Source organism: Takifugu rubripes, chromosome 9 (assembly GCF_901000725.2).
Source record: "Takifugu rubripes chromosome 9, fTakRub1.2, whole genome shotgun sequence".
Lineage (NCBI taxonomy): Eukaryota > Metazoa > Chordata > Actinopteri > Tetraodontiformes > Tetraodontidae > Takifugu > Takifugu rubripes.
In genome coordinates, this window is record NC_042293.1 from 12198899 (window position 1) to 12220031 (window position 21133).

The window sequence follows — 21133 nt, forward strand, 5'->3', positions numbered from 1 at the left end:
ACCGCGGAGGCCCTCGTTCATATTAATTCCTCAATTATTCAGAATTTGCTTTTGTCTGCCCGCGGCGCCAGATGGACGCACTGCCGACTTTTGGGAGGAATTCTCGTCATGTGGGGGGGGGGGATCCCAGACAAGGCCAATCAATCCCAGAGAATTGATCTGATGGCTCCTAATCGGTCATCTCTGTCATTTTTACCCTCTGCAAAGCTGCGGAGCTGCAGACAGCTGTCGGGCCAACTTTTCCCACACCTGGCCCATCTGCAGCCCCGGCCGAATGAGTGGCAGTCCCAGGAAGATCAAAGAAATGAGGATGGGAGAGCTGTCAGTCGGCAAACCGCCTCAGACTCCTGCAGGGGTCCCCTGACAGCTCCTTGTCATGCTTCTGATCTCCTGCCTGCCTGTTGGCTGTGAGGGGGTGCACGCTGGGGGTCACGGGCGCCAGGAAGTAGACAGGGAGGATTGTTTGGAAAGTTGATTCAGGAGTTGTTAGGAGGTAGTTTGGGGGTCTTTTTTTTGCAGATTTCCCCAGAAGACAACTGGGGTTGTGGGACTTTATAGACTTTATTGAGTGGTGGACAAACAACGAGATCCAGGCTCTTACCAGCGTCTTTGAGTGCCCGAGTCAGTGGACATTGAGTCACATTTGGTCCGGTCCGTGACCGCCAACCCCTGACGCCATCACCCTGGATTGACTACAGTTTTCCCAGAAATTTCACATGCAGTGGAAACACAAACCAGCCAGATTACCGGGTAAATAAATTCCTGGTAATGTTTCTGGGACTGTGGGGGGGATGAGAAGCAAAAGGTTTCACAGCCATTGACTCACAACAGACCTCAAACTTGGACGTTTAAGAAGACATTGATGTTAAAATTGGAGATGTGGACAGCAGAGAATGGTGGGTTTTCACTATTCTTGTTGGCTCCAGCATGTGCACGTTTCTATTTTTACTTCTCCCAGATGCTGGACCTTAATGTAAACTATTTGTTCAACATAAATGTGTGTTACTCAGCATTAGCGTCTGTCAGAGGGACGTGGATGAGATTTAAACCCCCCGCCAAGGGCATGCTGGGAAAAAATCTTCTCAGATCAATCATGATGCAATTCACAAAAGCTAGCAGGGGGAAAGAAGAAGATTCCTTTTTTTTCTCTGAGAGAATAGTAAGCAAAACCAGCTATTGACAAATGAGTAATTGGCTTGTAATGAACAGACGGGGGGGCGAGAGGAGGAGACGAAACTAAAGAGATGGATAATTACCTTGATAATGACTTCCAGGCTCTTAGCTGATGAGCAGGGGAGCCTGCGGCGCAGCTCCTGAGGGTTGTGTTTCTGTCCATCACAGGACAGGACCATGCATCGACTGGCCCCCAGCGAGCCCTGTCCAGAACTCGACTGCGCCGAGTCGGAGCAGATCGTCCTGAATGACAGATGCTGCAAAGTCTGTCGAGGTAGGGAAGACCCATAGCCGTCCGACGCGACGGCCTTTTCCCACGCTAGCGCTGCTAACCTATAGAAACAAGGCAGCCCATAAGCGATCCAGGCTTAAATGAGAGTGAGGCTCAGCCCTTCATCACGGGGAGGGTCTCATCGTTAATCTCCGCGCCTCCCGCAGGTCATGACTTCTGCTCAGAGGGCCACGGCTGCATGGAGCACTCCGACTGTGTCAACCTGGAGGCGGGAGGCTGCTGCGCGTGCAAGGATGGCTTCCGCCCGCTGCGGGACGATAACGCCTACTGCGAAGGTGAGGCGCGCCTCCGACTCCTTTGTCTCCCTCGCTGGTGCTGTCTGGATTGGGGGGGGGGGGTTGGCGCCTGGGTAAAGGCAACTCCTTGTTATTTTGTTTTCAGCTGCCATGGTGATGTTATTTCAAAATAAAAGCACGCTTTACAGTTGTTTTGATGTTGAGCGCAACCTTTGAGTTCAAATAAAACCCGCTGCATTATCCACAGCACAAAGGGCCTGGACGGCTAAGAAAGAAAACCAAAATGACCAGAATGGCGTTAGAGAAAATTAGGGGGGGGGGGCGGATCAGCGGTCTACACTTAAGCTGAGAGGTTTATTTCTTTTAGAAATCCCACTCTGACCACGAAATAGCTGCATTTTCCCCGCTGAAAGGAGGCAGCGTTACTTGGTTCTCCCGTTCACGCCAGGGTCATCTCACAGCGAGCGTGGCAGCAAATGTCACCACTCCTTTTTTTTTTTACCCTTTGCAGCGAAGCGTTTATGTCGGAACAATACCAACGCAGCCTCTACAGGCCGTCCTTGGCCCTCGATCAGTTAATCGAGCGAGATGGCGCCGGCCTGGACCGCCGGATGGGTTAGACGAACACCTTTTCATCACAGAGGCTTTCATGCAGCTTTATTATCATCTAAAAGCCCCTTTTGTTTCCCTTAAATAGGCATTTCCTGATTTGAAAGGGAATAAAAGCAACCGGGAGCATGAATTGATTAAGACATTTTTTTTTAACAAATACCCATGTAAACACTTCCTTCAATGCATACTTTAATCGTTTAATCCTCCCGTGATGGGGGGGCTGTAATCCCCTCATTATCCGATGCTGACTGACTTTCCCGACGCCTTTTTCCGAGACAGCCTTCCCAGTCTGCGGTGTGCAGAAAGTGTATTTAATGTCACTCACTGTGGGAGCAATTAAAGCGGCGTCATCTGTTATCGCCGGATTAAATCATTAGCAAACAGGCAGAAGAGGCTGAAGCGTCGTTCTGTAAACCAGTAATTGATTACAGAATGACTGATTGTGCTTCTGTGCTCGGCTGACTTTAGATTGGTCCTGCTATTAAAAAAGCTTTGTTTCATTAGAAAGATTGGTGATTAAAACATAATCGCTCCTTGGCTGGTTCTGACCAGATGGTTCTGTTAAAAACGATTGTTGATCGTCTGGTTTCTGCTGAATATCGGGGGCAGGCCGCGACGTCAGCGCTTCCCTCTGCGCCTCGCTGGTATTGTGAGCAAATATTTCATCAAAGGTGCAGCCTTGACGGACTTTCCATCAATATTCAGCTCTCTGAGGGTCCTTTGTTCTGAGATTCGGAGCCGATTTGTGTGCGACGCTGTAGCCGCTCCCACCGTCAGCAGGGTGACCTGTGAGTGGTGGTTAAATGCTTTTTTTCCCCCTCATAATTATAAAAACAGTAGCTGTTCTAACTCAACATGTTTCATATTAATATTCACTAGCAGAACTTCCGCAGGGTCTTTGGGGATGTTTTGCTTGGAAGGTTCCTTCTTTTTCATGTAAATCGTTTAATTTTTTTTACATTACAGTGTTAAAAACGCAGCGTTTTAAAGCGCCGTGTTCCAACTGGGGCACTGGGACACACTAACGTATTTTAATTTTATGCTACTTTGTGCTAATGTGTCAAGATTAAGACAACAGTACGCAGGAAGATAAAATCTTCAAAAATTCTCCCTCTTTTAGGAGGGATGATCCGTTTTTGACGGTGTGATGTCACATTTCAGGCAGCAGGGGGAGTATTGTCCACATCTCCGTCATTGTTGCTCAGTCTCGGTGGAGGTTTTCTTATTTTGTTTTATTTTTCCCTGCGTTGAATTTCTCCTTTGTGCAGAATTCGTACCCGCGAGAGCTTAAAGGAGTTTTTACATATCAGGTACATCAAACAGGCAAGATAATATGCAATCTGCTCTGTAATATGAAGAACGATGTGTAATTTTCAGCGTAATCTGCTCTAAATACATTATAGTTGTTCCTTCTCATTTGCTGTGAGTGATACTTTAACTGTAATTTGGACGAGCACCAGTTTCATCCAGATATTTAGGGAGAGCGTGCTGCATTTTTATGATCCTGGAGTCTTTGAGATGTTACCAGACATTTGTTTTATTTCCACATCCGTGTCTCTAGAATCGACTCTTCAGAGTCGAGCTCTTCATCTGAGCCCGGCTCTGAAACACCAACAGTGGCCGAACAAATGAGTTCTGTTTTTGTTCCACGGCGGTGCTGCGTTCAGGGACATGGGGGCGATGATGGAATGTTTACGCGCCTCTATGTTGCCTTGTGCTGAGAGAGGAATGAACCAGCCTGCTGTCCGTTCAGGAGGGGTCTCAGCGTCTCTGAGTTGAGACACACGTCCAGCTGGGGGACATTTATATGGACTAGGGAGAAAGGGAGGGTGGAAGGGGAGACACGTGAATGTTGCTGCCTGAACACGCGTCCACACACTCGCACCATTACTGACGGTTGAGGGGGGCAAACACCAGAAAAGTCAGAAAGAGATGCTATCTCTTTAAAACAATCCCAGGGTCAGGGACGGTCTCAAAATAGCCGATGAGATCACTGTGTAAATCTTTCATCGGAGCAGCAGTAGGGAGATCTCAGGGGGACGCTGGCGCTGCCTGGCTGGTAGTCTGAGTGTGTGTGTGTGTGCAGGTGCAGTGTGTGTGTGTGTGTGTGTGTGCGTGTTTAGGTTCTCCAACTGCAAGGCAGCCTTTTTCCATCTTGGAAGAAGGCCGAGCAGCAGAGGCGTTACAGCATTGTGGGATTATTTTTCATCAAATCTCTGACTTTTGTGTGATTTATTTTCAATTAGAAAAAAAAGAAATTGTACAACACGCAGCACCACAAATTGAGACTGCAGATACATGTTTATGAAAGAAATATATCCCATCTCTGTTTTCAACCAGGCACAGCGATTCCTTAAAAACACCCAGGCGCCAACAATTGAGACCAATAGAAGTGAAACCTTGAGTAAATATGCCGTTAGAGTACAGTGTCACCGATGGATTATATAATATTTGCTTCTGTAGTTTGATAACAATAACGGTGTGGGAAGCATATAAATCGAGATTTTTTTAGAGGCTGATGGGTGATGAAAGAACATTTGAGCTATTTTACTACCTTTTTACCCGAGCAGTAAGAAAATAATGGCGTTCATCCATCGATCGATCCATCCATCCATCCATCCATTTTGTCTGTAGAAGTCCCCACAAATATAGAAGTACAATGATGAGTGTGTGTAAGTGTGTCATGTTTGAACACATGCTGATGCTGTTGCCACTTCTGAATGTCAGGAGGTGGCAGCAGACTAATTGGGGCTGACTGAAGAGCCCAGCCCACCTGATAACCCAGTCACCAGCAGGACCAGCTTTTGAGCCCAAACAGGAAGTGAAAAAAAAAAAGCCTCTGGCCGACTGCATGTGTTAACACCTCGCCTCTGTGGCCTGTCTGAAATGTCACCAAACACATTCAATCATACCCCTGTGCACAAGTTCACCACCACTGTAAAAAAAAGTGTGTGAGTGAGTGTGTGTGTTAGTGGGGGTATCTGCTTTGTGATTTTTATAAGAACACACACACACATAGAGAAGGTATGGAGCAGCGTAGTGAGGACAAAACACTAATTTGACCTGCAAAGTGAGGACATGTTGGCTGGTCCTCATAACTTTTGGGGTTAAGACGAGGTTTTAAGGTTTTAAGTTGTGTTTTGTAGTTTCGCTTGCTTCTGTATTTCAAAGTAAAGTGATTTTTCAGAAAATCCTCTTTAGCTTCTATGCTAGTTGGGGGTCAGTAGGTTTTTATAAGACTGACGAGGCTTAAAGTGAAACTGGACATTAAAAAATTGATGAATGGATTTAAGAATGGATAAAGATAAATAGCACTTTGTATTTCCCAGAGTGCAACATGGCTGCATGCTTCAGTGTTTCCTCCGCTTTTCTCCATGATTCGGCGCTCCGGCCCAGCGGCAGCTCTCGGTCACAGACTGACGGCTGATGGATGACGACGCTCCATCGATTCGGGCGCCGCGGAAAAACCCTCCCCAGATTAATGAGAGACATGATGAAGAGCAAAACCCACCTACGCACCGCAACGTGTAAACACGTCTGAGTGCGGCAGATCGAAGCGTGTTAAGAGGCACGTTGAAAGGGTCACACACACACTTGTATTTATATCGTTGTGAGGACTTTCATGGGCAGAATACATTCTCTAGACACTGACTCTGACCCTGACCATCACAGCTAATACAAATCTTAATCCAATTCTGACCTCAACCTTAAAACCAAAAAAGCCCAAAATGTCCATGAGCATCAGCGTGCGTGGCTTTGTGGACATTATCGTGCGCTCTTCCAGCCGCACGGCTTCCTTTTTCTATGCAAACCTCTAGTTTAGCAGCTTTTTGGGGGGGTTTTCCCAGAGGAATGGTCGGGATAGTGCTGGAAGGCGAACCATCTGCAGCGTCTGAGACCCGTCACCTGTCCATGTATCGTTTTCACAAGCAACAGCAGCTGGAGCCATTAGATGGCGTGAGGGTGATATCATTGACATTTGGTTATTTTTGATTCTCTCAATAGCACAAGACAAAGTGCATCCTGTTTATTTATCATCTTCTGAGTTGGTCATTTTGTGCCTGGCGGGGGAGGCTCATCCCGCCTCTCGGTGTGTGTTTTTTTAAATCCGACTCTTATGAACGTTGCCATGAGGGAGCTGGACGCTGACCATTCCAGCGCCGCACACTGAAAACCATCTGCTTGAGAAACAGAGCTCAGGAAGAGGATGGTCGGATGGATGGACGGACGGACTGACAGATGAAAACAGGCGCCTTAAAGGAGGCCACGATACTCCCGTTATCTCCGCCCGGCCAGACCGCGGCGTGCTGCTGAATGAGGCACAGATAGGGATGAGAGGCAGAAACCATTATTCCCTGTTTACATATTGTGGGCCGATAAGCAAAGGAAAGGGGGGGGGGGGGGGGGGGGGTCATAAAGACGCCACGGTCGCGACCTCCAGGGAAAAAAAAATCCAAAAGAGGGTGAGAGCGCGTTGCTGCGCATCAGTGCACTGATAAATATCTCCGCTCGGTCACAGAAGGTTTCGATCTCCATTAAATTAGACCAAAGTGGTTTTTATAGAGAACTTAATGGTGCCAGAGATTCAACAGAAAGATAAATATTTAGAAAGGAGCGGCGGAATCTGCGTCTTAGTCATTGTTGTGTTCAATCTAATGCTTTTTTTCAGCTAATTTAAACATAATGGCAGTGGGGGAGTTCTGGATAAAGTGCAGCGATACTTAACGTTACTTAAAGCCACATTTAAAAACGCGTCTTATTGTCTGAAGTCTTAACAGATTTAAGGTTAACTCGAGCGAGTTCCACTTGACTTTTCATGTTTTTGCACGTTACGTGTTGCCTTTAAGTGATGTCGAGTGACTCTGGTCTGTAATTGGCTGTTATTACATCCGCCCACCTCCCCAACTTCAAATCGGAGGTGAATATTTATCAGAACTCAAATTGAGCTGCTCTCGTCTCCTTTTGTATTAGCAGTAATCCCTGCAGCGTCGCTGTCAAGGTATATTGTTTTGAAGGTACATCAGCTCGCCGTAAATCTTGTTTATGGGCAGATATAAACGCGTCCGTTCAGATCCTCGACAGCTCTTTAACTGCCAGAGTAACCGCGGGCCGCTGCAGATGATTCAGGTGGAAAACAGAGGCGTTTTGTATTCATCCTTTGTGACAGGGGGAAAATATTGACCCGCAGCGGCACCTCATCGCCGATAAAGGACGGCGCCGACTCCCAGCCGGCTTTTATTGCTTGGCGCATCATGTGCGTACATGTGACAGGCCAATCAAGGAAATGGAGCTCGTTAATGGAGATGGAGATGGTGGCCGTCCCCGGAGTGTGTGTGTGTGTGTGTGTGTGTGTGTGTGTGTGTGTGTGTGTGTGTGTGTGTGTGTGTGTGTGTGTGTGTGCGATGCCCCCATCATCTCACCTCTAACATATTGTTTTAGCAAATGTAACCGCTGTCACCGGGGGCAGGATGGATGGTGTCTTACAGTTAATAGGCTCTAAATCAAAGCCGCGAGGCGGAGAGCCAATCAGGGAGCGGCGAAGCTGTCGCCTAACATCCCCGTTCAAGGTTACGACTGGGACCGTTTCTCCCTCTTCCTCAACTTCCTCTTTTGTTTAAATCTCTTTCGTCCCCGTTTAATCCGCCGGGTTTCTCTGCCTCTTCCTCTCCACCTCCCTCCGTCCTTCATCTGCATCCCCTTTCGCTCGTCAGCCTCCCCCCCGTTTCGCCGTCAGGCCGTGTAAGCGCGCTCTGCCGTGACCGCCTCTGCCTTTAATTCACCTCATCCTCTTACCTGCTCGGGCCGCCTGCCCTTGCCTCCGCTTCCCGCTTCCTCTTCATCCACTTCACATTCCTGCCCGTCTGTCCCTCACAGCCAGTCAGAATTTAATTAGCCGCCATTCATTTGGCAAAGGACACGTGCGCTCTCCCAGGTGTCTCACCGTTGTTTCCCCGCAGCTTTTGAAGAGCCCGAGAAAGCGGCGGCGGAAGAAAAGGCCGAGCAATTGCGATTTGCACGGGTGTGAGCGGGCACTTTGTGGGTTAGCGCGCGGCGCTCCCAAGGACGCGCCCGCTGATTCAAGCCCAGTTCCTTTATTGAAATTCACCCTCAAGTGCTCGTTACAAACGTGCATGTCACAAAACAAATCCAGGGTTGATCGTCCTTTTGTGCATCGACACACAGGATAAAATCAACGGATATTAAACGGCTCCGGTCAAGGACCGGGAGCTCGGCTCTGCTAAAGACCTCACACCGTCGTACCCGCGCTAGCACGGACGGCACAGTTTGCCGCCTTTGGCTTAACTTCCACTTGCATCTCATTGCGTTTGGTTGCATCAGATGATCGGGATGATTTTGTTTACTCTGGCAGAGTCGCTCGTCTTCTGTCGAGTGCTTGGCGTGCAGTTAAGGGTGCAGGAATAGCTGTTGCTACGGCAGCAGCTAATATTGATCTAAATTTGGAATCATTAGAGGGAGAAGCAAGCGCTAACAAATCATTTTCTTAAAGTGACACCAGTTTGTTGCATAATTAACCAGCGTGGCCAAACTTTTCTGCTTAACCTCACAGTTTCAGATTAGCATCCCGGTATTGTGGTTTCAGATCTTTTACTTCCTGTAAACGTCCTTGATGTTGATCGATGTTGATGTTGCTGCAAATTATCCATCAAAATAATCGCAGAACCAAAAGTCGGACCTTCCTGTAGATGGGTCTGATTATCCATCAGTAATTCCGCGTGCCTTTGTTTGGATGTTTTGGGTGACCCCTTCAGGTTAATTTATACTAATTAGTGAATTAGCCTGACAAACCGTCGACTCTTGCCCTCTTAACACGCGCCCCCCCCCCCCCCCACACACACACACACACACGGCTTCACGGATCACTGTTTTTTGTCTTGCCACTGTTTCGATGGCAGATCTTTAACTGTGCCAAACAAATACCGGCGCTAATTCCTGAATCTGCTCATCGGGATGAACAGGACGCTCCCCAGAGTGTTCGCTAGCATGTACGTGAACAGAATGTCTCTCTGCAGGGAGCTGCAGTGGCAATGGATTGAAAATCGAGTGTTGCTTCTACGCTAACCTCAGAAGGACCCTGTCTCTGACCTCTGTCTGTCCTGGATGAAGACAAATGGCTTTCCTACGGACTGTGGAAGCCTTCAGGAATGCTGTGAACCAAATGGGGCTTCTGGGGTTGTTACTCAACAGCAGTTTGCTCGACTGTTGTGTATTTTTACCTCTGCAGAACGAGGAAGAGGCTTTTGGAATTAACCCTTCCATTCTTCCAAACCTTAAAAAAACCCAGTTTGTGATCCATTATCTTCAGATCCGGCTAACGGAGCGTTGTCTTCTATTTCCTGTCTCCTCAGATATCGACGAGTGTGCTGAGGGGAAGCACTACTGCAGAGAGAACACCATGTGCGTCAACACCCCCGGCTCCTTCATGTGCATCTGCCACACGGGCTACATCCGGATCGACGACTATTCCTGCACAGGTGAATCCTAATTCTGACCTCTCTGACGGGCTGGAGAAGGCAGTGACTCGGTTCCGGATCGGTTGGTGTCGCGCTCGAGTACGGAAAACGGACTCTTCACATAATATACGAAGGATGTGACGTTATTGTCTTTGGGTTTGTTTTAGAGGTTCAAATGAAACGCTCGGAAATCGATGGCAGAACGTGTCAAATCCAGTTTGGGCTGCACTCGCATAGATTAGCAGGGAACGCCCCTCCTTTGCTAGGACTTGAGATGCCAGTTGTAGAGTAACTTTGATGACCAAAAGAGCCTCTTCAGAGACGCCCAAGCGTCTGTGGACTTCCTGCCGCCGCCGCGTGGACGCCTGGGCCGTGTAATCAGGACAAAGACGTCAGAAGGACTGCGTGAAAGAGAGAAGCAGCAAGACTCTGATTGGAGGCGGCGGTCCTGTTTGTTCATGATCAAAGTTGATATCAAAGTCAATTTCAAACACAAACCAAACCAATCTAAAAAAAACTAATCATAAAAATGCGCGGCTGATTTCGGTTCTTTGTTCTCGGCCCTGTTTTCTGGTTGGTTGTGGCTGCAGCTGCTGGTTTATTGGCATATGTTCCACTCTCACGATAAAAAAGGAGTAATTTTATGCAAACTAGCGTCTCACATGCTGGCCCAGTGACCGCCGACATGAAACGCTCCGGTAATAAACGCAAAGTTTGTTTCTCCTACAGTTCTGTTTACTGCTTGTTTCATCGCTGGCTTTGTAATTTCAGAGCTAATAATATTTGCCAGGATCACAGAGAGTGCAGATTTCACAGGCTTATTATGAATTACGCTGCACTCCCATTTACATCCAATTCTGCTCCAGAAAAGAGCCACTAAAGAACAGAATTGGCACATTTGTGGTGCGCCACTATAGCTACATATAGATTATCTATACCAGATTGAGGGATTTGGGGATATATATAAATTAGGGCTGTCAAAATCCAATTAATCTCAAGGCTGCTGTGGATTCCTTTAATTAATCATAATTAATTCCCACTCACGGTTATCTGTGTTTCACTTAATAGGGGAAAAAACTCTGTTTTATTAAAAATATTAGACATAGTGTCCAGATGACGTGCTACTGATGTTTCAGTGAAACCAAAAGTCCCTTTTACAGTTGTGCAACCTCCTTTATGTGGGTCGATTCCTCCATCTTTGGGTTTTTGTACTTAAACTTCATCAGGAGTGTAATTAGGGTGGTTCATCTCCATCAGGGGGGTGAAATAGTTAAGATTAATCAGCCTAAAGGCCTAATCTGGATGAATCTGCTTATTTTGACAGCCCTCCTTATTCAGAAAACAACAACAACCCTCTCTTTGGGAGCAGAACTCAAATTTGATGATTTTGAAAAGGCATCAAACATCAGATGATGACTGTAAGATTTATGGACGGAGCTGAAGGAGGTTTTAAAGTCACAGAGTCTGAGTTACCGCGCTGTCATAAATACGGGACGACTCAGGCAGCCCATAATCCATAAAACAGTGACTCTCCCATCATGCATCACCTGCGTCCTTCATCCAGAATAACACGCCGTCATTACTCAGTAATGAGTGGCGGAGCCACCTCGTTCCTCAGCGGTTGTTTGCCACTTGTGAAACACGATGCTAAGCAGCTCCTGGTGTGCAGCCTCTCTAAAGACGAGGCCACGAGCTGCGTTTCCACAGGAGTGAAGGCACGGGCTGCATGCCAGAGGATTTAAAGGCTGGTTTTACCGCCTTTCTTCCCCCTGGAGTTTGCATCCGAGGAACGCCCTGATGTTCTACTCCCATTTCCTGTTGCATCCGCATCACCATCAATTGCAAATCAGGAGATAATGCAGCAAACTTAGAGCTCTGCCAGGCATAAACAACCGCTTCTGAGCGTCATGAATAGTTTATTTGTTATTTATCAAATGCAGTTTCATCATTTTTCCCCGTTACTCTCATGATTAAAGTGAGACAGGAGCGTCCTCCTCCTCCGTCTGTCCCCCTCCCCACATTATCTGAAGACAGCAGCCTTTCTCCTGCCATTTCACAGGCCGTATTTCCTCAAACCTGCCAGGCACCAGGCCAGTTTATTGTTTTGCTCATTTCTGTTTCTTCCGAAGTGAGCTGATTTCTCTGATTTACAACAGAGATTAATGCCCCCCCAAACCCCGCGGATTAATTTGTGCCGCCATATTTCGTGTAGCTCCATATGAAAATGCCTCCGAGTCACCTTATAAATATCAATTTGGATGAATAATCCAATGCTGCCATGTGATAAAACAACTTTTTCCCCTGCTTCTTTCAAATTATCTTTGCAATCTGCTTCCCGACTTCGCCTGCGCAAGACAAAGACAATAACCTTGGGGGCAATAACAACTACAGACAATATTAGAGAGACATATCGTAGCCATGCTAGGAGTCTGCAGCAGCAGAGGACGTAAACAAAGGCTGGTAAGCTCAACGGGCTACTTCTATCTAATGATGCTGAATTTAGAGTCACCTCTCTGGGTCTGGTGACAGTAATTGTTGTTTAAAGTAGAAAATGTAAGCTAGCAAGAAGCAGCAAGAACCTTATTGTGCATCAGGAGCAGTTGAGCATCTGCCTTTGTTGTGCCAGAAGAAGAAATATTACAGCGGCGCCCTTTCAGAACCCATTGATGTTGTTCTTTGGGATGATATACGAGCGGTTTTATCAACCTCCATGCCTTCCACCAATTAACGAATTGCAAGCTCAGCGGAAACTGCGTGCCACTCCTGAATTGATGGCTATATTTGCGAAAGGAGCTGCGGCGGAGCATGTTCAGCCGTTTGCGTGGAAAAGAGGATTAAAACGAGCGCGGTTCATTTCATGGCTCGGTGTTTACGTGCAGAGAAGTGGATTTGGGGTCTGATCTGCAGATTTAAACCCAGACGAAACAGCATGGATCCCTGGTTATATTTCTGCTCCGTCTGTTGGCGGCGGGGATGGGGATGGGGGTGGGGGGTCAGCGAGCTCAGACAAGAGTCTGTATTTGACTTCCCGACCACCTCCGGTGAGGAAGGTTGCAAGTTCAGATCCCAGCCGGCGGTAGATGGGAAGACGTGAACTTGACGGAGCTGTTTAGCTGCGATACTGTGTGCAGTGACTTGTGCCGCATCTCAGCAACAGACATCACCTCAGCGCCCCCTCTTCTTTTAAACTAATATTATCCTCGATCTTCAAGGTCAAAACTCCTCCTTTTTCCCTCCCCCTACTTTTCATCCCTTCCCCAAAGTGCCCGAGGTGCTCCTCGCTCCGTGAGATTAGCAGCTAATCCATGAAAGGTAGCGGATTGGCTGTGCTCTGCCTTTGACTGTTACTAAAGAAGGTGTGCAGGTGTGTTACATGCATGCTTGTGCTGGTGCATTCAGTGTGTGTGTCCCTGTTCTTCGACTGCGATAACCAGACTCCCCCACTGCCCCTGAGGCAGAGAAATGGGAGGGGGGGGGTGATCAGTTGAGGTGGAGAAGAAGGGATGGATAAGGTGTGAAGGTGGAGCAGGAGATCCGAGATCATTCTGACTCTGCCTGACAACACAAAGGGTTCCACTCCAGATGGAGATGTTTCAGGACAGACTCACACCCCCCCCCCCCCCCCCATTCTTCACTGGCAGGCCTCTCTTCTTCTGATTCCAGAAGCTAATGTCGCGTTTAAAAAGTCCGATTTTTATCACCTGGCAGACCTTCATCTGTGCCCTGTTCTTCATCGGTGAAATCATCGGGGAGCCACTCGGCTGTGGAACTGCACTGCGCAGTGCAGATGCTGGTTTTGGGTGTTGCTGAGGTCTGAACACATCTTATAAAAACAGACATGTAGAGCACTGGGAAAACCTGTACCGGATCAGGTGGATCAGGTGGATTCAGCAGTCGGTCCATGTTTTCCTGTAGCGACAGTCACTTAATTTCAGTACTTTACTGTGTCTTTCTGAGCACCTCAAGAATTGGAACCTTGTGTGCTGCATCGTGACACTGTGCCCCCCCCATCCCCCCCCCCCCACCACCACCACCACCCACAGCAGACGAGGGCAGTGTTCAGCTGTCACACATATCATGAGATCATCTCCCTCTCTGGGCTGTAAAGTCAAATTTGAGGCTACGTTTTAAGTCGAGCCGCCCGGGGTCACATCAGCGTTGTTTTGGCTGAAGGATGGGGGGGGTGTAGGAGGAGCAGGAGGAGCAGCAACCACTGCAGAGAGATCCCCGGTGACAGCCTTGTACATAATTGATTGTTTATCTGTCTACAGCCGAGCTGCAGGAGCCACTGAGGAAACACCACCCGCCTCTCTCCAACGTCCACGCCAGGCAGCTCATTTGGTGATTAAATGTCTAAAGGTCCAAATGAACGACCTCCTCTATGGCGACGCCCAGACAGAGCCCCTTGTTGTCCTTTTGCCCACGTCCCTCCGTAAAAAGAAGGCCGCTCCGTGTTCTGACAGAGGTGACCTTGAGGCTAAGAAAAAAAAAGAATATCGTCTCTCCCTCCTGTGCTCTTATTACACTTTTATGTCCCCGTGAGCGGATTTTTACTCTTCAAAACATCCCAACTTTGTGCGTGTCTGGGCAACAGAAGCAGCCCCTCTACCCCCCACACACACACGCACACGCGCGCAGTGCCCTTCGATCTGTGTCGGCGTCACGCGCGTATACATCATACCTTGGATGGAGGAGCTCATCACAAAGTCACTTTCAATTTGGATGAGCCTGGGGTCTGTTCTGCCGACCTAATGGATTGGGCGATGGCAGGGAAATGCTGGCTGATGCCGCAAATAACGTCCCCGTCTCCGACCCCCTCGCTCTTTCGGCGGCATCCTCCGCCTCCCGCGCGTGGTGGTCCGTCCTTCACAGCTGTATGCATCCATTTTGTGCAAATTCACATATGCAAGTGAAGGGGGCGGGGGAGAAATAAAGGCAAAAACGGCTGCAGCAGCGAAATGTTGGTGGGTTGCAGCTGGGCCAGGAGAGCCAGAAATGACCTTTTGATCCCTGGATTTACACATTACAACAGTTTTAACCTTTTCTAAGAGATTAACTTGACTTCCTGCCCTAAAGTTCTATCTGCACTTTGAACACAGGGCGCTAAGCTACACGCCTGCCAAGAAGAGTCAGTTTTACTGAAGCTATAGAGACGCTTCTCCTGCCAAAAGATCGGTTTTTTTAGTTGTGCTTTGTGGACACGGGGATTATGGTTTTTAAAAGGAAATTCTTCACTGCTGCTTATCACAAATATGTGTGTGAATCCGCAGGAAATGTCTGTACGTTTCTTCTCAGGGCGATGAAGATCTGCTCCGCTGTGAAGGCGTGGGCATTAGGGCGCCACTGGGCATCGTGTGTGGGCAGATTTACCTGATGTTCCGCGCTGAGCGGAGATTCCACATTAAACCATCCCACCACATAAACAAACACGGAGGCTCGCGGGATCGCAAGTGCCCGCCGTGCTGGCCCGGCGTGAAGGATTCCGCAAAGGAAACGATCAAATTTAATTGTTATTGCAGAAGCGATAATAACAGCAGTTTAGCTGCTCCTGCCGGGGAGACGCCGCTGCGTCGGGGCTGGAAACACGGCGGCGCTGCCGGAACTTTATTTAAAATCAGTGAAGGGTTGAAATCCATCAAACCGGATCACGCTTATGTGAACTCGCAGCTTCTTAACAATAAAAGTCTCATCCAGTGGAGCTCTGAACACTTCACTGGTGGCTCCTCAGCTGAGGTTGACTGTATTTACTCAACTTGATAATTCATCCTTTTCCCTGATAACGGGCCAGCTGGACTGTTATATAATATATAATATGTCCTAACTAATGTCCCTTATAAATCATGTTATTTTACTTTGGTAACGAACCTGTTTATATGACATAAATGGGAGTAATCAGTTAATTGTAATCTGATGTGATGCGTTTAAGTGCACTTCAGAAGTGCGGAAATCCAGATACGGCCACGTTCGGGTGTTTTTATTGGATTTCTTGCGGAACACTCCAGAAATTGGATGTAGATTGGATTTTTGGATCAGATACCTGTGAAAATATCTCATTTAAAAATGTAAAACGGTTTTAATGAAGTTAAATACGGTGTCATAAAAGACAAATGTTCTCCCCCAAAACAAAGAGGAAGTTTAACGTAGCAGAAAATGGCGTTACTGCTCAGTAAAAATGCCTTAATCAAACACTTTTGCCGCTGGATATTGACCTTGGTCCAGCAGTAGATCCCCGTTTACTGCATTCCGTTTTTACCCCGTCGATTCCTCCACGTTGAATATTTATTTCTCTCCTCCAGACGGAGGGAAAGAAATACTGTTGGATACAGTCTGTCACAGGCTGTAGTATTAGTCAGGCTTATTAAGGGGATATTGGTAGCAAATTTTCATTACCTCCTCGGCGACGGTGGCTCCGAGAGCTCTGCAGCCTCGGATCTTCCCGGCGTTCCTGTGAAATCTTGCCAAATGGAAGTGGCTCACAAATCCAAAACAACCTCGCTTGACCTGTAAATATGCAAACTGCAGCATCGAAATCATCTGCAAGCGTACGATAAGACAGATGAGGCTGGACGTGGCAGCTCCTGCAGCCAGCTGTTCGCCACTGACGTCTTATTAGCGCCCTCGGAGCCTTTTGTTCTCAGTCCCGACTGTAAGTGTCAGAAGATGTTAACATAATGCCCGTTACGCAGCTACAGTCAACACAAACATCTGGCGCTGTTGAATAAAGCTAAAAAGCTGTTTTATTCCTCCTCAGAGCACGACGAGTGCCTCAGCGGGCAGCACAACTGCGACAAGAACGCCCTGTGCTTCAACATGGTCGGGGGCCACAGCTGCTCCTGCAAGCCGGGTTACACAGGAAACGGAACCGTCTGCAAGGGTGAGTCGCCCGGGATGCTGAACTGCATTTACAAAAGCTTCTGCGCTGCAATTATTGCTGAAAAATCCTCCATTTTCTGCCTGTGAAGGAAGAGAATTGTTGTGTTGCTCTGCCTTAAAGTGCAATCCTGGAAATGTCAATAAAAACACTCCAGCTGGCAGCTGGAAATACAGATTTGGGATTTATAAATCTTGATATACGTGAATGAAAAAGCAACTTTTGAAAGGTTAAAGCAAATTTATGATGCCTCAGTATACTCTAAATATATAAAACATCTTCAGCAACAAGAATAAATGGAAAAATATCAATTAACTGATCATATAAATTCAGATTTGAAAGGTAAACAGATGCGGATTCCATCGTTTTTATTTATTTACACTTCCTTAGCTTTTTTTTGCAGTGAAATTTCGCTCTAGCGTTGCGACAGAACAAATATTCAGCCATTCACTAATGAACCGGTTTATCCCGAGCTCCCGCTCGCCCTCATTACTCCACAGCTGGCGAGGGAACGCGAGTATTGAGCTCCGAAGCGCCCACAGAGCAATATTCAGCACGGATCACATTACAATAAAAGAGGAAATGCAAAAGAAAATCCAATAAAATCTCACGCAGCTTCAAGCACAACAATGAAATAACACAAACACCACTTAAATATCAAAACAATTCTGCCTGGACAGGAAACAACCAAAAAAAAGTCAGATGACATCTGCCAATTATGAACTTACTGAATCTGTGAACCGTCTGTGGTGACTGAGGTCTGATCTAAACTGGGGCGGATTTGTCCTCCTCCAGTTAAACCCAGTTCAAGTGCGCTGACGCTTTAATCTAAACCCTGCGGTTGTTTTACTCTCACAGGCACTTGCTGGGAACTTGCTGTGACCCAGGTTTAATGAGGTGTTCTCTGTGTTTGCTCTTCTATTAGTAATCCATGCTCCTTCCAGAAAATTGACCCGACCTTACCCGGTTAATCAATTCCATGATTAGACGTTTATTTAAAAGGAGTCTGCACTAATTTTGTAAATAAGGACCAAGTTACCCAGAGAAAGAATGCCGACATACAGTGGGAAGTGCTGAGGGCTTAATTAATGATTGACGAAGAGGACACTCGATGGTTTTCAATCGTTGCTTGTAGCTAACGCTAACGCTAACTCTCCAAAACCGTCAGAAATAATGAACAGGACGTGACAGCTTGGTTTAAATGGCCTTGTTTGGGTTTGAGGTTTCCAATTGGAGTTGTTTTCTTTACAAACCATAATTTGTGAAGTTGTGAGGTGCAGCTTCGCGTGTAGTTTTTCATTTATCCCAATCGAATCCTGTCAACTTCGATGACTTTTCCGGCATTCCGGGAGCGCATTAACTAACAGGCTACACCGGAATAATGAGCGTTTCTGAGTCACCCTCGGTGAGATTCATTAATCACGTGAAACAATATCATGAGCGCCCCGTAATGAATCACGTCACCAAATTAGCTCGTATTCTGCATGCAAATACACGCCGACGCCGGTCTAATTACGTAGTTAAAGCTCGTTCATCTCGGTGAGTAATGGTTTTGCTCTTCTGCTCCACTTCCAGCTATGTGTGATGGATTGTGCCAGAATGGTGGAACCTGCGTGTCGCCCAACAACTGTGTTTGCCAGCAGGGGTTCACTGGGAAGAGGTGCGAGACAGGTAGGGCGCCCCCCGTTCGCATGGCTTGCTTTTAAATGTGCAACAAGTAAGGAGAAAATGAGCTTAGCGCCAACTCTGGAGAGATCATAAGAGTCGGGCCGCTGGTTTTGTTCGCTCCTCTCTGGACGAGGGCCCCGGCTGGTGTGAAGTGGACCCACAATGGTCCCCTCTGTGCGAGTGAGCGAGGCAAACCGAGCCTCTCCGTCTGCTCAATGGTATCGATCGCACACAAAGGATCCCTTTTTTCCACAGTGGGCCTTTTTTACGGCCATCTTAAAGTAAATGAATTCCCTCACGGTGTTGGACAGGCACACCGGGGATGTGTGTGTGTGTGTGTGTGTGTGTGTGTGTGTGTGTGTGTGTGTGTGTCCCAGTGTAACACACCTGACCGGAATGATTTATCCTCCTCGCTGCTTTGCTGCAGGAGGGAGAGCAGACTCGTCGTTAATGACGTGATCCAGGCAGACAGATTTTATTGTCTTCCATATTATTTAAGACTCCTGTCTGTCTCCTTTTTAACTTTCAACTCAATTGAATCCATCTTTTTTTTACGCAATGTGCAATCAAAACCCACACACTGACCTTAAAAAAAAAGCAATATCCGGAAATCAAAACTCACTTTTAAGGAACCTTGAACTAGACAAAGCTCATATGGGAGGGGGGGGGGCGGTCCTCCTAATGGACAGGGGAAGACAGGACGGATGAGAAAAAGGAAAACCTCCATTTTAACCATCTTCCTTTGGATTTACCAGACAAAAAATGAGTTTCAGTTGCGTTACACTGGATCACAACATGAAGGACTCAGCACAGGATGCAAGCAGCCGACACGCTCGTATAGATTTTCTTGACATTTTTCTGATCATTGATTGGCTCTCTGAGTGCACAAGGAGCCTGACTTTTGTCGTGAATCGTCATCACAAACACAAGCAGCTTCTCGTTCTTTTGTCCGCCGTAAACTGAAGCGTCCGCCGCCACTTTACGCTTGACGTAGTCAGGAAGGCTTCTATGTTGATCACACCCGTTTACACAACGGGTGTGATCACGGGAGGAAGGATTGAACTCCGGGAATCTTCCGTAGCCCCGCTTGCTCCCCTTCATCACTGAGGCTGATTAGAATTCGAGGTGCGGGGATGTGATCATAAACAGGCGTTCAAATGCACGTCGAGTCTCTGTGCCCCTCCAGGCCTCGGGCGGCGAGATGTTTGTCACACCAGCTGCCAATCACACGTCTCTGGGCTCTCCAGAAGCATCTTCCTGATCTCCTGCAGATCATTCTCACTTTCAAGTTGCTTTTTTGGTGTTTCCTTTCTAGCCCCGCACCTCTGTGGCTCTGTCAGGAGCTCCCAGTGAGACCAGTATTCTCACATGGAGCGTAATGTACTGTTGGATGCCGTGGTTTACTGGTGGGCCTGGCTGGCAAAGACGAGATGGAGATGTAGGCAGAGGGTGACAGATACAAAATCCAAGAGAGGCGAGGAAAGAGGGGTAATGACGAGGAGGGAGGGGGTGTGGGGAAATGGGCTGGAACGGAAAATACAGAGCTGTCAGGAAACGGTGACAGATGCAGCGATGGGAGATGCAGAGGAGAGGACGGCTGGGCAGAGGGCCGGGGTTAGCCGGTCCGCTCTGCATTTGAATGCAGGGTTGAATTTGGCAGGAGAGGAGGAGCAGAACTGCTGGATGAACATGGAAAAGCTTTCACTAAGTCTGAGCTCTCCACCCTCGGAGCCCTGCGAGCTTTTAGAGGCGTCCCCCGAGACGCTGCTGCTGCTGCTGCTGCTGCTGCTGCTGCTGCTGCTGCTGCTGCTGCTGACTGACGGCCCGTCTTTAGACGAGAGACGGCGCCGGAACCACATGCAGCGAAGAGCGCACGATTTAGAAACGCCGATCTGCTCCCCGTTCTCACCTGTTCCACCTCGCTGTGGATATAATGCCAGTAAATCTGTGGGGGAGAGGGAATTTCATGTGTTCTCCACAATTTTGTGTGCATTTCTGGCGGCTCGTCATTAGCATTCGGGAAGGGGGGGGGGGGGGGGACTGGGGACACGTCACTGACAGAGAGATACCGGCGAGTGAAGAACTCTGACACATGATGAATTATGCAGGCTACAGCTGCAGCAGGGCGCAGAGACTCCATTCATGGGTGGATGTACGCAGGGCCGGTCATGTAACGCGTGCCCTGAACACGGTGCACGTCGGCATCACGGCCCCCGGCTAGCACCGTTCCTTAAATGGCCGGGGTGAAAGATGGCCGAATGCTGGAACACCGGGTGTTTTCAGTGAAATGGCCTTTCTCTGAGTTCACCTGGGAGAAACAGAACATAATGTATGTTGCTATTGGTCGTTAGCATCATTCACAGGTCAGACCTGTCTGGATCGGAGACTTCAAGCCACTGATGTCATATAACTCACGTTCAAAAATACACCTGCCTGCCAATAGGTGGCACTGTGGCGCACCTATGATCTCGCATTAAAATCATGTTTTCTGCATGTAATTTTCTGAACTGTTGGATGGAGGGTGAGGTCTGGTGTTTTCAACTTATTATCCTCTCCTCTCGCGCCCGTCTGAGCTCGTTACAGCGCTCGGCCAGAGGTTCAAATCTTCTGTCACTGTGCTGTCAGCGCAGCTAACGAGCCTTTCTGTCGTCCCTGGACGACCTCTTGCTGTGGCGTCACAAAGGGGACGCTTTGGGCCTCTTTACTGAAAGGAATATTTGATCAGACGGGTGGGTGGACACGACCCGCTTTAATCTCTCGCTTCATCTGCTGTCTGCCGTTCTCACGGGCATTTTTATTCTACCTTCTG

The 21133-nt window shown here is 47.9% G+C and overlaps 1 protein-coding gene across 1 annotated transcript in view; it reads left to right on the forward strand.

The window, feature by feature from the left end:
• nell2a (neural EGFL like 2a) overlaps positions 1–21133 on the forward strand; it is a 44192-nt gene that overhangs the window by 12311 nt on the left and 10748 nt on the right. The window contains exons 11-15 of the mRNA XM_003967490.3: positions 1342–1447; positions 1612–1740; positions 9681–9806; positions 16537–16659; positions 18232–18327. Coding sequence (XP_003967539.1) covers positions 1342–1447; positions 1612–1740; positions 9681–9806; positions 16537–16659; positions 18232–18327 — 580 coding nt within the window. The remainder of the gene's footprint in view (positions 1–1341; positions 1448–1611; positions 1741–9680; positions 9807–16536; positions 16660–18231; positions 18328–21133) is intronic.